The following is a 16,447-nucleotide window of genomic DNA, read 5'->3' as shown; positions in this document are numbered from 1 at the left end:
TGGGTCTGGGGTCACATGCAGGACAGGCCAGATAAAAGGATGATAAATTTCATTCCATAAATGGACATCAGTGAAGATGATGAGTTTTACAATAATCAACAGTGGGCGCGACTTAGCTCTTTATTCCAGATTTTTATTGAATTCAGGTTCATCATCTGTCATGGCAGGTTTCAAGTCCATGGTCGCCAGAATATTAACTAAGAGAGTTTGTGAGAAGATTTGTAGCTCGGGTGCTACATGAACTAGCCACAAAGAGCTATCCTTAGTAGCCACACACACATATGACAAGCAACAAGAGTTCAACTGGGACAATACTACTATTATAGGACAAGCCAAACAGAGCACAGCCAGGGAATTCCTAGAGGCATGGCACTCATCCACAGATTCTATCAACAAACACATCAACCTGGACCCAATATACCGGCCACTGCAGCGGACAGCTGGAACTGACAACCAGAAGCAGCAGAGACAAACCACTATAAATGCCGGAGGAAACAACACAGAAGTGCTTCACAGGAGGCTCCCATGTACTGAGGATGTCACCTAGACAGGAGACGAAACGTCTGCAACATAAATTCCCAGCTTGGCGAACAGAACCACAACATTAACTAAGAGAGTTCTAGATTACAAGTCCAGAGACATTACCACTATGCCACTTCCTCCCACTATGAGCAAATGGATTATAATATGAACTATTCCACGTTGGCAGGAAGAAATGAAAATAGTATACCTCAGAAATAAAGAGAGAAATTGCAAAAATGTGGAATGAGAATCATTAAAGTTTTTGTGAAGCTCAGGAATCCAATCAAGAGTCTCCTGATGTACGAAACACAAGAACATGTTTTTTAAGTGCAGCAAATGCTTATTAAGAACAATGGAAGCTTGGTGTTTAAAGTGTGACATTATCCAAATCACCCTGGAGGAGAAATAAAAACATCAAGACACCTGACATTATCACAAGTAACATTTCGCTTATTTACTTAGTACTGCAGTGAAAACTGGCACTTTCAAACGTAAACAAGTAGATACTTCAATATCCAGTTGATGAATTCAAACCATTACTTAGTAAGAGAACTTGCACCAAATCCAAAGATATAAATCAATTCAAATGTGGAATAAGGACCAATCCAACAGTTTTGTGCTAAGGTGATATGTACCCAGTAGGACAAAATTTCAACTTGTATGCACAAATTAGCCTCTAAAAATAGACATAAATACCAAATCATACCAGAGTAATACCCACTTCTGAGCACACGCAGGCTTCTCTAGAAATAAAACTGGGTCTTAACAAACAAAATCAAGTTTACCTGTGCTGGGATACCACACGTGGAAATTGTAGCAAGTGGCACCTTCAACCTATGGCTCCTAAAGCTTTCCATCACAGAGGTTTTCCTCACCTCGTGACTGGTTCTGTTGCACACCAATTTATATTAGAGGCTGTTAATTACGATTCGGCAACAACTCAATTAAAATATTATGACGTGACTACAAGACAGAGCAAAATTAAATAAATAGACTGTGGCTATCATCTAGCAACTTCTAGGTTTTCATCACTCTCAATTCTACACACTGACATGCATCGCCAACAAGGAGTAATTACTGTAGCCACCTGCAGCTGAAACTGTGTGCATGATCATCCTCAACCACGGGTATCAAAACCAACTGCACAGCAACTTTAAACAAACTCTAAATTGTGTTGCTGAGCTGAACTGGGGACCAATGAATTACAGCAAAGTGCCTGTAAAATAGATAGGATTCTGTTCTTTTCAATAACCACTGTGAATGATTGAATGGAGATTTTCAAACTGTACATAAAAACACCAAACACTCATTAATATGAAGTCCTCATGTAGTATAATACATCTACTTTTATATCCAGTACAGATGTAAGAAGACATACACCTGACTTCAACCTACATTCAATTGCTGGGCAAGCTTCACTTTGGTTCCCCTCATCAACTAATAATAAAAGACCTATAGACAGCTAATAAAAAGAAGTAAAAATCAGGCAAGATCGCCACCTGTGAAGTAGTTCCCATGCCTACTGTGTCTGAATTGATTGGAAACATTTAAAAAACACTTGCCCAATTCACCACAACAGCTCCACAGCCAAATGTAAAAACGTATATAACAGCCAACTGACTGAAGACACCCCGTAATCAGACATCAGTTTTCTACCTTGCTTTGAAGTTCCATGTAGTCCTGATGATGGTAGCCTCCGCAGCCTGTGTTTACTGATTTGCACAAGTCCTTTCCCAGGTGTCCTTTTCAGAGTTACGGAGGACTTTCCATACATGGGGCCCTTCTTGGTGAGCAAGTACCGATTTTTTACCATTGGCAGTCCAGTAAAGCTGATCCTCTTCTCAGTTGGAGAGCTTGCAAAACAATCAAAAAAACCCACAATAAATGCTCTGAAAAGATGGAAAACAGCAGGGTTTATCAAACAATATCCCTCGATCTCAAAATCTCCCTGCTCCATGCAAGGCATGGAGAAGTATAACTTACTTTTTTGACTGAACAATGTTTTTTAGAGATGGGGTAAAGTGTTGTGGGGATTTAAAAAGTTTCAAAGAAAGAACAAGACAAGAATGCAGAGTAATGATATGGATGCATCTACCCAAGCATGTGACAGGAAGAGACATAAAACATATAAACAGAAGGATGCACCAACAGGGTCAGTAAAAACAGAATTTATACACGCAGCATTCATAATAAGATGGATGAATTAATAGCATAAATAGAGACACATGGAAACATGGCATGATAGCAATTCCAGAGGTGGGACCACAAAAGGACCAGGACTGGATACTGAACATTTGACAATTTGGAAGGATAGGAAGAAAGGAAAATGGATGAGAGTATTAAAAAAATGAAATAAACAAACAATTTTGATTCAAAACATGTAGAATCATTTTGGAGGGTGTAAAGGAAGAGCAAGTGAAAGAAATTGCAGTTGACTGTAAAATACATCCAGAAACAGTTTAAAGAAAAGTAAAGTTGCCATAGTCCTGCCAGATCATTAGAGGGGGTTACTGGTGATGGTTTCACCAGGTCACCACGGATCTGGGGTGAGGGAGGAGGTTGAGAGGACGGTACTTCATGGTAATGTCAGCTAATTCAGAAACCGAATGTTTTGCAAACATCTGTCCAGCCAAGTGAACTAAACAACCCCTAACAGTAATTCATAATTGGCATTTTAAGAAACAAACCAGAAGAGTCTTATGCTAATTTAATCTTCATATGGATTGAACTTAACAGATATCAACGGTAGCTTAGAGGAGGAGTTCATGAAGTATATTTGTAACATTTTCTGCAGTCAACCAGGGTAAGGGTTAGTTTAGGCCTGAGAATGTGTAAGAGACATCTTAATCCACCAACAAAGGATGAACAATTCATGTCGCATCACACACATGACCTCATATGAAAGAGTCATCAAGGAAGAATGATCATAACATGAGGGAATTTCACATTCACTTTGAAGATGAGAATCTGGAGTCTGAAACTAAAATCTTAAACCTAAACTTAAAGAAAGGTATGAATTCAGAGTTGGCTAAAGTGGACTGGTAAAATAGTCAAAAAGCTGCTTGAAAAACAGATATAGACATTTGAGGAGGTTTATCACAGTTTTTAACTAAGATATATATGTCATGGAGAAAGAAAGAAAGACACTACAAAAAAGCTGCACTGTCTGTGCCTTACTGAGAAAGTTTATATTGATATCAAATGGAAAGATAAAGGCATGTAATTCTGCAAGATTGTAAGCAGAAGATTGAATTTCTTTTTAAGAAACCAACAACAGAGAATTTAAAAAAGAAGAAATGACAGTACTTGGGCAAGAAATCTAAAAGGAGACAAACAGGAGCTCCTACAAGAAAAGCAAGTAGCTATTATAAGTGCCGGTTCCTTACAGGATGAAACCAGGGAGTTAATGGTGGAAAATAAGAAAATGGCAGATACTTTTAACAATTATTGTGTATAGTCTGCATGTAGAAGACACAAAGCACCCAAAGAATAGCAGAGAATAATTGATTTTAGAAATATTTCAGTCAACTGGAGAACTGCATATGTAGTTCACTCGAAAGAAGAGAGACAGAAAACACCAAACTATAGGCTACTTAACAGAACATCTTTCAGAAAATTTTGGATTATATTATTAAGAAAGACAAATCAGGACAGTTGGAAAGTCTGGATTCAATTCAGCAGAGTCATTTTTACAAAAATGAAGTCATGGTGGATAAATTTATTACCATGTTTAAGGATATAATAAGCAGGATAGATAAAGGAGAATCTGTAGATTAAGTATATTTGGACATCCAAAATGATTGAGAAAATGGCCCATAAAACGTTTACGATATTAAGCAAGAGCTCATGGTATTGGGTGTGATGCATTAGCAAGAGTAGAGGATTGGCTAGATAACAGGAAATACAAGCAAGGTAAATTAACTGTTTTTAGTGAGTTGTCACAGGGTGACTGCAAACATCTCAACTATTTCCAATCTATGTTAGTACTCCTTCCCTTTGTGGTCATGTTGTTATTGAATGGTGAAACAGGCTCAAGTTACCCAATAATTTAATCTTATCCACATTTGTTCTGTTTCTTTAAATATGTTTAGTTATTAGCAAATAAAATTAATCAACATTATTTTTGGACTTGTTATCTCAAAAGTCACTTGCACATTTTAAAGAATTAATTCAGAGGACATGGGTGTCATTGCTGGGGCAAGTATTTAGTGATGGGCAATAATTGTCCTTGACATGCTGGTGATGAGGTGTCTTCTTACACCACCGCAGTTCACTTGCTGTAGATGGATCCAAAGAAAACGCAGAAGGGAGTTCCTGGATTTTGATTCAGTGACACTGAAGCAATGGCAATATACTTTCAAGTCAGGATGCCGAGTGGCTTCAAGGAGATTTTCAGGTAGTGATACTCCTGTGTAGCTGCTGCCAGATGAAAGTGGCCATAGATTTGCTGTTTAAGGAACCTTGATGCATTCCTGTAGAACATCTTGTAGATGCATCACTGCCAAGTGTTGGTGAAGAATGGACTGAATACTTGTGGATGTAGCACTAGTCAAATAGGTTGCTTCTTCCTGGATGGGGGTTAAGCCTTTTGCATGTCTGTTCACGTCAGACATTTTCTCCCAAAATTAGTGCGTGCAGCTAAGGCAATTATCTCTGCAGCCATATGTGCAATCAGAGATTTCTATTTGACCACATTATTGTAACCTTTGCTGTCTTATGTAATGCATCTGAAGAAGTTGATGCTCATGTTGTTAGCATCAACCATTCAATAGATGTCACATACAGGCTGAGTATGAAAACAAGAGTCCTTCACTCATGTTTGAAGGGGGGAGATCTATCTAACAGCTCTCAAATGCCTGACCAAATGATATACTTCCAGCTATCATAAATAACAAGAATGTGTTTATTGTAAGAACAATGTCTCTACTGTAGACACTCCATATGGGTGTCTAGATTAGAGTGGTGCTGGAAAAGCACAGGTCAGGCAGCATCAGAGAAGCAGGAAAATCGACGCTTCGGGCAAAAACCCTTCATCGGGAACAGGATGTATACTCCACATGGTGTATCCTCTAATACAAATCGCTAGCAGGCCTGAGATGAAGCAAAGATGATGGTGTCAGTGAACTACCACAAACAATCCCTACCCAGAACCACGTGGTACCAAGATACAGTCATCTGGGAAAATACCACAATTTCCAAAAACAAAACACAAAAGTTTCTTTGGAATCTGTGTTCCTAAAATGTCAAAATGCTGCGTTCTTCATTACTATCAGGCTATGAAGAGGAGTAAAAACAAAAAAAACCTATTGGGAAGATCAGAAATAAATGTTTGGGAAGAAACATCTGGCACACGAAATGCATTTACTTTGGGTATGTATTGACTAAACATCAACCATTAATCGGAAATTAAGAAGGTAACGCACTCATAAGAGAGCATGCACAGGCGACTTTTTAATGTATGCAGCACATTAGTGCAAAAGGCTGAAGAACTTGCAACAAACTTTAGCCAGATCATGGACTGCTTTAAAATGCGGAGTCATGAATTGCACTGAACGCTATGCAATCGTCAGCAAATATCCCACTCCTGATCTTATGACGGACAGACAGATATTGATGAAGTACCTCAAGATAGTTGGGCCTAGTACAATACCCTGGGGAACTCCTGCAGAGATGGCCTGGGGCTGAGATGGCTGACCTCCAACAAAACAACCATCTTCCTGTGTATCAGGTGTGACTCCAAATCAGTGGAGAGTTTTCTCCCTGATTCACATTGAGAGTGGCATCAAGGAGCCCATGCAAAACAGGAATCAAAGGCAGCCTCAATCTCTAGAGCTGTCACTCTCACTTAACAGCTGAATTCCAGAGGTTTTGTCCATGTTTGAACCAATACTATACAAGGTCAGGAGATGAGTGGCCCTGGCAAAACCCAAACTGGGCATCAGTAAGCAGCCTGTTACTGAGCAGGTGCTGCTTGATGGAGGTATCACTTTATTGATGATCAATGGCCAGGTTGAATTTGTACAGGACATACCAAGAAACTTTCCATATTGTCTAGTGGATGCCAATGTTGTAGTTGTACTGGAACAGCTTAGCAAGGGTGCGACAAGTTCCGGAGCACAAATCTTCAGTACTATTGCTGGAATGTTATCAGGCCCCTTAGCCTTTGTGATGTCCAGTATCTCCAACTGTTTCTTCAAATCACTGGAATGAAGTGAAGTGAAATGTTTGAAGACGGGTAGCTGTAATGCTGGGGACCACTGGAGAAAACAGAGATGGATTATCCATTTGGAACTCCTGGCTGAAAAATTCCTCTTTGTCTATTGCACTGATGTGCTGGCATCTTCCTTGATTAGGGATGTGGATATTTGTGGAGTCTTCTCCTCCAGTGAGTTGTTTAATTGTCCACCACTATTCATGACTGGATGTGCCAGGTCTACATAGCTTTCATCTGATCAGATGGTTTGTGGGATCCCTTAACTCTGCCTATCATTTGTTGCTTATGCTGTTTGACACGCAAGTAGTCCCGTTTCGTAGCCTCACTGCATTACCACTTCATTTTTAGGTTTGCCTGGTGGTTATGCAAGTATTCCCTCCTGCACTGTCCATTGAAGCAGAGTCGATTCCCTAACTTGATGGTAATGTTTGAGTGAAGGATAGAGTCATAGAGTTATCCAACATGGAAACAGACCTATGATATGCTGGGTCATGAGGGTGCAGATTGTGTTACTGATGGCCTATAGCACCTCTTACATGCCCAGTCTTGAGCTCATAGATCTATTAGCATGGGGATTGTTCACACAACATGAAGAAGATATTCTCAATGTGAAGGTGGAACATCATCTCCACAAGGATTAGGCAGTGATCACTCTTATCAAAAATGCTATGGACAGATGCATCAGTGGCCAACAGATTGACATGGATGAAGTAAGGATGAGGTAAGGGGTAAATGTAGGGGTATGGGTGGGTTGCGCTTCGGCGGGTCGGTGTGGACTTGTTGGGCCGAAGGGCCTGTTTCCACACTGTAAGTCTAATCTAATCTAAAGTCAAATTCATTTCGAACTATTACCCACAAAATCTAAAGCGAGAACTTATTTTTTCATTCCCTCACTCAGAGTAATACGGCATGGAGACAGGCCCTTCACCCCAAACTGGTTCATGCTGATTAAAATGCCCATCCACACTAACCCCATTTCACCGCATTTGGCCCATATCCTTCTAAACCTTTCCTATTTATGCATCCACTCATTCATCAGAATCTTTTACGCATTTTACATTTTTTTAAAAAGTGGTAGGAAGCATATTTCCCAAGTAATTTTAAGACACAGCTGAATGGTACATGACGAGGAACTTGCAGTTTGTGGAGAAGACGAGGGGATATGGGACCAAGCAAGATTATTTATTTTTCAAAAAGGAGTTGGTACAAAAATTAAAGACAGAATTCTATATTTTGCCAATGCAGACTGAAGAATTGACAATTCTTGAGTATTTCAGCTTCAAAATAAAAGTTTGAACAGATGCATGCGTACAAACAGTTAAGAGAGAAATCAAAAAGATCTCAAGCTGAATCATAATAAAATGGTTAGATTCAAACCTTAACAAAGCAAACTTAGGTTTAGGACTATGAAGTTTGTCACACCATGACAACACTCGAGACAGTTCAGATATGCCAATTAGTCTTTCTATCTCATAGCTAAAACATACACATATTTAAACACAGTTGTAGATTGTTGGATTCCTTATTGCTGCTAAGGTACATCAAAGGAACAGCTTGTGGCTCAATAATTCATTGCTAACCTCTAATGGTATTAATGAGACTGTGCGAAAAATGCTAGAATGTCTGAAAATAATTCATCTGAAAAAAGTGTATATATTGGGTGGATAATGGAAGAGGAGTGAAGTAGAATACATTTAGGAAGAACTCCTGCCAAATATTTAACACAAACTTCAATGGAAAGATTTAAAAGGGAAGGTTTTAGAATCTGACCAATTCTAAATTTAAGTAGTATAAATTTTCCTGACTGAGTTGCTCATAATATAATCTGTTCATGCACATGGTTTACCTTATAAAATTGTGCAAATAGCAGTCCATGACTTTTGGCGTATGTGCACACTTAAGCCTTTGCTCTGCCATATAAATACTGCTATATAAATAAAAAGCAGCAGGGAAACTTTGCAGATAAACTTCATCTCCTGTTTCCATCACCATCTACAAGGCACAAGTCAGGTGGGTGATCGAATATCCTCCACTGGACATGTGTAGCTGCAAGAATGCCCAAGCTTGAATCCATCCAGGACAAAACCCTATCAATCTTTCCACCGTTGATGCAGGGCAGAGTGTACTATCCAAATGAGACATTGCAGCAATGCATCAAGCCTTCTTCAACAGCATTTTCCAATCACAGAACTTCTACAACCAAGAAGAATAACACCAATAGACTTATGGGAACAACATCACCTGCAAGTGTCACTGGGTCTGGAACTACTTCCCAACAGCACTGTGGGTTTATCCACTGCCTATGAACTGAAGTAGTTCAAGAAAGCAATTCACATACACCTTCTCAGGGACAAGAGGGATGGGCAACAGTACTGACCCAGCCAGCAACATCAAATCCCATGAAAGAATAAATTTTAAAAGATTAAAAGGATACCACATGATCTATCATGATGTGTTTGAAAAAGAATAACAAGTATTCAGGTCAACCTAAAGTGTGAAGTACGCTAATGAACATTGGTAAAACAGTCATTATCACTTGGGAAGTCATCTAACCCTCGGTCCTCAATTACAAATCAGTTCGTCGATAACATGGTGGTGTTCTTGAGCAATCCCAAGTTATAGAAAAATCACACTTTAGAAACAGTGCTTAAGGTGTTGACACTGTAATTGTGTTAAAGCCAACACACATTTTAAATGCAGAAACAGCATCGCCAATTTGTTACAGCGAATATGCATCGACGAAACACACCATTTAACAAAATGATCTGTAAGTGAGCATAGACAGGTTTCAGAATTCAGGTCAGTGCCAGACAGTGCACAAGATTCACAAAAAGTTGTAATTTAGTGCGGAGGCACAAGACAAAAAATATCAGTGACTGCCGCTTTCACTCAACAACAAATACATTAAATTTAATTATTTAATCATTTGACATTAAATTAACACACCCATATCAATTGACCTACACTGGTAATGTTGATGAAACAGAAATGAACTTTGTTATACGAAGACTTAGGAAAGAAAATTATCCAAATAAAGATGACTGGTCAGAAGGTAGTTCATAGTAGCTCCATTTTTAAGGGCAGATTAAAGCCCAGGGGGATATTCAATTTTGAATAACTCTCCTCCCATCTATAAAGGCACAAAATTACTACTTGCCTAATTGAGCAATTTCTACAGCACTCAAAAAACACTACATAGTAAAGAACAAAGCAACAGGCTGCATAAGCAACACAACATCCACTGCTTCAGGGATTTATTCCCTGCAGTGAATTCAACAGTGCACACTGGCACCAAGATGCTCAACAACAACGGAAGATCCATCAACAACACTTTCCAAATCTAAGAACAATGCCAACTATAAGAACAAAAGCTGCAGATGCAAGGGACTGCAACAACATGCAAGCTCACTTCCAAATCACATGGTATCCCATTAAGAACTTTGGACTTAATTTGGACCCAACAGTTTGCTGGGTCAAATTCATGTTACTCCCTCCCGAATACGTACAGCACAGAAGTGCGATATAATGACTATCAACAACAAGACAGAATCAAATCATTTTCTTTTGATGCTCAGTGGGACTATCAACAACTGACCAGAGACAACACTGTGGCTACAAGGGCAGGTCAGTGGCAAGAATTCCTGCAGTCAGTAACTCACTTCCCCACTCTTTAAATTAAGTCCAAAGGCATGAGCACAACAGAATATTCCCCATCTGCCTGGATGAGTGCAGCACCAACAGTTTGAAACCATCAAGGTCAAAGCAACCAACTTAATTGGCACCATTTAAATATTCAATCCCTTCACCATCAATTCTCAGTAGCAGCAGTAGAATTACAGAACTTGTCCCAAGATTCCTAAGACAGCAGCTTCCAAATTCACAACCACTAGCATCCAGAAGGACAAGGGCAATAAATACAAGTTGGTAAAGACAGTGTAGCTATTAAGGTGCGAGTTCAAATTATTGGATATCTTTAAACAACAGGTGAAAAACTGTTTTCAAACATGAATCTGCAAGTTCCCCTCCAAGACAGTCACCATCCTGACTTAGAAATTATATCACCGCACCTTCAGTGCCGCTGCATCAAAGTCTGGGAACTGCCTCCCTAATATCATTGTGGATATATTTTTTTAAAATCAAACTATTCAGGGATGTTATTACACAACTCCAGACTGGGTGGGACTTGAATCCACGCCTCCCAGGTTAGAGGTAGGGATATTATCCCTGCACCACCAGAGCCTTTATCATCAGGCCAAACTTACAGCGAATGGGCTGCAGCAGTTCAAGAATGCAGCTCACCACCATCTTCAAGGGCAATTAAGGTTGAGGGATAACCGAGTCAGTGACATCCACGTCCCACGAGTGGATTTTGTAAAAAAGCACAATGGTGTACATGAATTTTAGTTTTCAAAAAGGTAACTGACTACCACTTTAGGAAGTTAAGGATGAGCAATGCAACAATACTAATATAATGCTAAAAGCACACAGAGAATAACACCTTTCCCCAGTAATACAGATGAAAGTAAACGTATAAATTGACATTCAAAAACAGTTTAACTACTATAATTTAAAGACATCCATTAATTTGAATTGTGCAGCTTAAGTAACAATAGTGTCCTAAACAACATTTTCTGGAAAAAAGCTGTCAGAGCCAGCAGCACTAAGGTCATTTAAAAGGCAGAGGAGATTCTCATGGCAAGAAACAAACTATATTTTCGACAAAAATGCATTTTACTTTAGTACTTCTGTCCAAAACCCTAATTAGCTATTATTTAGCACATAAACGCGTGATTCTGAACTATAACTGCAGCTCATCCAGTCACAGCACTGTGACTTCCACTGATAGAGAGACTCCATAGTGAAAACAGTCTTCCCTGCTTTCCAGAGTACATATTTTCTATTCATCCTATTCAGAGATGTTATGAAATACCTCCAGAATAGATGGGACTTAAACCCACTCCTCCTCACTCAGAGATTAAGAAATGACCACTGTACCACAACAGCTCTAGACTAGATTTCCAGGGTAATATTCCCAGTCCAACACCTTCCAAACCCATGACCAACAGAATCAAGAAGGAAAAGAGCAGAAGTAGAACACAACCACCTGCAAATTCTTCTCCAAGCCACTCATTAGCCTGACTTGGAAATATACAGATGTTCCTTCAGTGTCGCTGAATAAAAACCCAGGAACCCTCTCCCCAACAGCATTGTGGGTGAACCTACACCAAGTAGACCACAGCAGCTGAAGGTGGCAGTTCATCATCATTTTCTCTACAGCAACACTAACATCACAATGAGAAAGGTGGTCTTAGGTAACAGGAGGACATAGATGAATTGACCAGATGGACAGATCAGTGGCAGATGGAATTTAACACTGAAAGAATGAGGTAATGCACTTTGAAAGAAGTAACAAGATGAGAGAGCGCTCAAAGAATGGCAGGACACTAGGAAGGGGGTTATCTTGTGATGCTTGTTCACAGGTCCTTGAAGACAGCAAGACAAGATAATAGGATAGTTAAGAAGGCACACTTGCCTTTATCAACCACAGCATTAAATTATAAGAAGAGGAAGATTATGCCGGAGCTGAACAATAGCTTGGTTAAGACCCAGCTGGAGTACTCTGCACTAGTCCTGCCAATGAAGTCCACATTTGATGGACGAATAGAAACAACCTGCATTTATATATAACTAGTAACGCACTAAAATGTTTTAAGATGCTTCACATGATGATACTTTATTATCAAATTTGCAACAATAAACTTGTTAAGAGTTCAAAAGTATAGACTCACCACAAACTTCCACCTCTTCTGATAATTTTAGTTTTGCTTTTCACTTTGTAATGAAAAGATCCAGGCCCACACGAGGTCTTTTTGGGGATATCAGCACCAGACTCGGGCTTCTTTGTCGTTATAGATCGCATCTGATATACTGCAGGCTCCGACAGGTATGAGTGCTGTGACATCCACTGATAGAGAGACTTTGAAGGAGAAACGGTCTCCACTGCTTTCCAGTAGTACTTGTTTGACAATGCTCCTCTCTTGTGACAGCACGCGGCCTTTCTCAGCTTTCCTGAACATCTGAGCTCCAGGCTTGGATGGAGTGCTACACCATCATCTCCCACAGCAACAGACCGTGTGGTATTTTTAATCAACTTTGGTGAGACAGACTTTAGTGTAGTTTGGCTAGAAGCCTGGCTTGATTTGGCAGTGTTTGAAACCCAAACATAGTTTGCTTTCCTTTCCTTGCAAGCTCTGCTGGAAACAGGAGTGTTACTCCTTTGCTTCTTCAGTACTTTGTGTGTAAGTGGGGCTTTTGATTTCAAAGAGCCTTGTATTACATGTGTTTGAACCTGGGAAGCACCAACTGGAACTGACTTCCTCACTGCCATCAAAGTCTCATTCTGGCCTCGAGCATCGGTACCAATGTCTTCCTTTTGCCATGTATATTTGGATTTTTTAATTGGGGAGGAATTGCAGGGTACTTGGTCTACAGAATTCAAAACATTCTGCTGTTTTCCCAAAGTTATACATTCATTCTTGGCTCGTTTGTCCAACTCAGCAATTTTATGCAAAAGGGATGTTTTCTGTGACTTGCCTGTTGATGATTCAGGACCAGCGTGGGCATTATCACTTAACTCAACAACTTGCTGGAATTTACCCACAAATCCACCTGCACTATCACCATCCATGCAGTGAATCATACCCTTCACAGAAGTTTTTGGAAGTTTGCATATTGATGCCTCTGGACTTGAACTAGTACTGTTACTTGACTCAACACGTTGGATCTCTGTCAATCCGTGCTTTGCTCTGCGACAGCTGAGAGGAATCTTCATCTTAGTTTTTCCTGTTACTTCAATACGAATTTGTTCTTCTGTTTTCAGCACTTGTCCTTCTTCGTCCTGTTTCTTTGTACTTTTCAGTGTAGGCCTTTCTGCAGAGAGAGATGTAACGGCACCTAGTCTGTCCATCCTCCTTGCCATTTTCACTTTGTGCAACTTCTCCTTCAGTGCCAACAGCTTATTGTTTTTCAATTCTAACTCAGAATTCAGAGCCAGTAAAGACTGTGCTTTTGGACTTGTTTGAACTAATCTGGAAGACTTGCCCCTTAAATTGCCTGCTTCTGATCCACTTGTCCCAACCACATATTTGTTGATAGTGCTTAACTTACGACTAATAGTAGGCATTATCTCACTTCGAGATTCACGAGCAGGTGTCTCACTACACGTGTTGATGGGTTTCTTATTGACCAGCGAGTACTTTGTCCGCCATGAACTGCAAGTTTCTGAACCTGCTGAAAAGTTCTTTGAGTTGACAGATGTGTATTTATGATTGCTACTAGTCCATAGCCCTTGCATGTGTAGATTATTAGGTTCAGTACTTGCAGGCACATCACCATGGACATTCTTATGGTTTGTTATAAGAGCTGTGGGGGTGAAAAGAAAAAATACAAAAAATGAATTTGAAATGAATGCACCAATACTTTAGTTGGGGCAGGGAACTGAAAACATTTTTAAAAGTCTTGTAATTATACAGGTCTCATCCGTCTCAACACACTACTCTTGTGATCCACGGAAGTGCTTCTTGTTCTGTAAACAACATAACCACCATATTGTTCAAAGCCTCAAACAGAAAATTACATGATAACTACTTTTGTAGAATTTATTTGTTATATTCCCATCTTGGTAGTCTGAAGCAGATAAGAAAGTTATACAGCATTATATTATGACTAAACATAAAGGTCATTGACTGAAATGCATCGAGACATCCTGAGGAATTGAGATGAACAAAATAAATGCAAGATCTTTCTTTACATAGCAGTAGGATAGCAAATGATATGTTCAAGCCCTAAAGATGTTCTTAGACTCATGAAGTTTTGGCTCAGAAATGAGACTGCTACAAAATGAACCAAACTAACAGGTACCATTTGCTCAACAATTTGCCTCAGTGGTAGCACCTTCAAAGTCAAAAGGTTATAAATTCAAGCTCCACTCCAGAAACAAGTATATACTAACGCAAGCTTGACATTTCAATGAAGTGGGAGCAATTGAAGACTGCAGATGTTGGAGATCAGAGTCAAATTGTGTGGTGCTATGAAAGCACAGCTGGTCGGCAGCATCCGAGGAACAGGAGAATCAATGTCTCAAGCATAAGCTCTTCATCAGGAATTCCTGATGAAGAGCTTATGCTCGAAATATCGACACTCCTGCTCCTCGGACACTGCCTGACTGGTTGTCCTTTTCCAACACCACACATTTTGATTCCAAACAAGTACCAAAAGCAATCGAGTGTGAAAGATACATTTTTTCAGGTAACACTGCAACAAGATCCTGTCTGCATATTCAGATGGATGCAAAATCTCAAAGTATCTTTCAAAGGAAGAAAGGGGTGATCAGTCAGGCATTTGTCTCTCATTCAACAGCAATTTCAACATTTCAAATGCATCCCAACAGAGACACAAAGAAAGCTACTTTTCAAAGTAATGGTCCACAGTCATTGAAGATTAATCGTACCATAACTATTGATAATAACAGTACACTTTGCAGCAATATAGCAAACAATCGTTAATTAGTCATAAATTGCAGGTGTTACAATTTGATACTTTCTTGGATGGATCATACTCTGTCAAATTCTAAAGCGTGTACGGACACATGCACTTTGTACTTGTTCGTTTTCCTCAACTTTGCTATGTGACAATTTGGATTTTTCATCGTGACATTATATTGATAATACTTAAGAGATTCAATTGTCCTTTTCTTGCAGTGTACAGATCCATAGTTTTCCACATCTCTTGTTTTCGTTGGGCAAGCATTCATTTCTGTAGTTCAGAGGAAGAAAGCCTCTGCCAGTACATTACTAATCAACAAAGCCTTTTGGCTGTCTTTGCCTATATCTTAATTTGATTCAGTCATGAAACTGACCATCAGGTTATTCTATACCAAACACTTCAAATGCTCATCTTAAAGTTCTACTTGCATTATTCTATCAGATCAAGACAGGCAAAAGCCAAGCATTAGTAAACAACAAAGAAAAATCATCAGTTTTTACATTGTCTGATTAACATGTTCCTCACACAACTAAGTAATTGAAAAATATAGTCACTGTCACCATATAGTAAACAGAACAAACAATTTATACAGAGCAGCATTCCACACAGAACAAGCAAATGGTTAAGATAATCTAATAATTACTTGTTAAAAGATCAACATTGGTTATTTTGCCAAGGGACATTTTATTATGTTACAGAAATAATTATAAAAATTAGCTTTTGTTATTTCACCTGGAAATGAGAAAGAACTCTGTGTTCTTTCTCAAAAAGTACCACACATCCTTTCTAGAATACATGAGGAGCAAACAATTTGGCATATCATGTGAAAGACTACACCTCCGGCTGGACTGGACTGCAAACCCTAGACTATGTCTCTGGAGTGAGGTTTCAGCTAACAAAGTAAAGTCATCAGAACCCTATCAGATCATATGGCTGCATTCTCATCAGAGAGAGACAATTGGTGGTGGTTTAACTTAAGAGTCACCACACCTTAGGGAGAACAGATGGAGAGAGAGCGTAGTGCTGGAAAAGCACAGCAGGTCAAGCAGCATCCGAGGAGCAGGAGAATCGATTTTTCGGGCATAAACCCTTCATCAAGTTGCCCTTCCTGATGAAACATTGATTCTCCTGCTCCTCGGATGCTGTCTGACCTGCGGTGTTTTTCCA

General features: G+C 39.5%; 1 protein-coding gene across 1 annotated transcript in view; it reads right to left on the bottom strand.

Annotated features, from left to right (window-relative positions):
• Positions 1-16,447, bottom strand: part of zc3h3 (zinc finger CCCH-type containing 3) — a 250,275-nt gene that overhangs the window by 233,080 nt on the left and 748 nt on the right. The window contains exons 2-3 of the mRNA XM_060824460.1: positions 12,526-14,158; positions 2,179-2,375 (exon numbers count right to left, since the gene is read on the bottom strand). Coding sequence (XP_060680443.1) covers positions 2,179-2,375; positions 12,526-14,158 — 1,830 coding nt within the window. The remainder of the gene's footprint in view (positions 1-2,178; positions 2,376-12,525; positions 14,159-16,447) is intronic.

This window comes from Hemiscyllium ocellatum, chromosome 4 (assembly GCF_020745735.1).
Source record: "Hemiscyllium ocellatum isolate sHemOce1 chromosome 4, sHemOce1.pat.X.cur, whole genome shotgun sequence".
Lineage (NCBI taxonomy): Eukaryota > Metazoa > Chordata > Chondrichthyes > Orectolobiformes > Hemiscylliidae > Hemiscyllium > Hemiscyllium ocellatum.
This window is presented reverse-complemented; position numbering and strand designations above follow the sequence as displayed.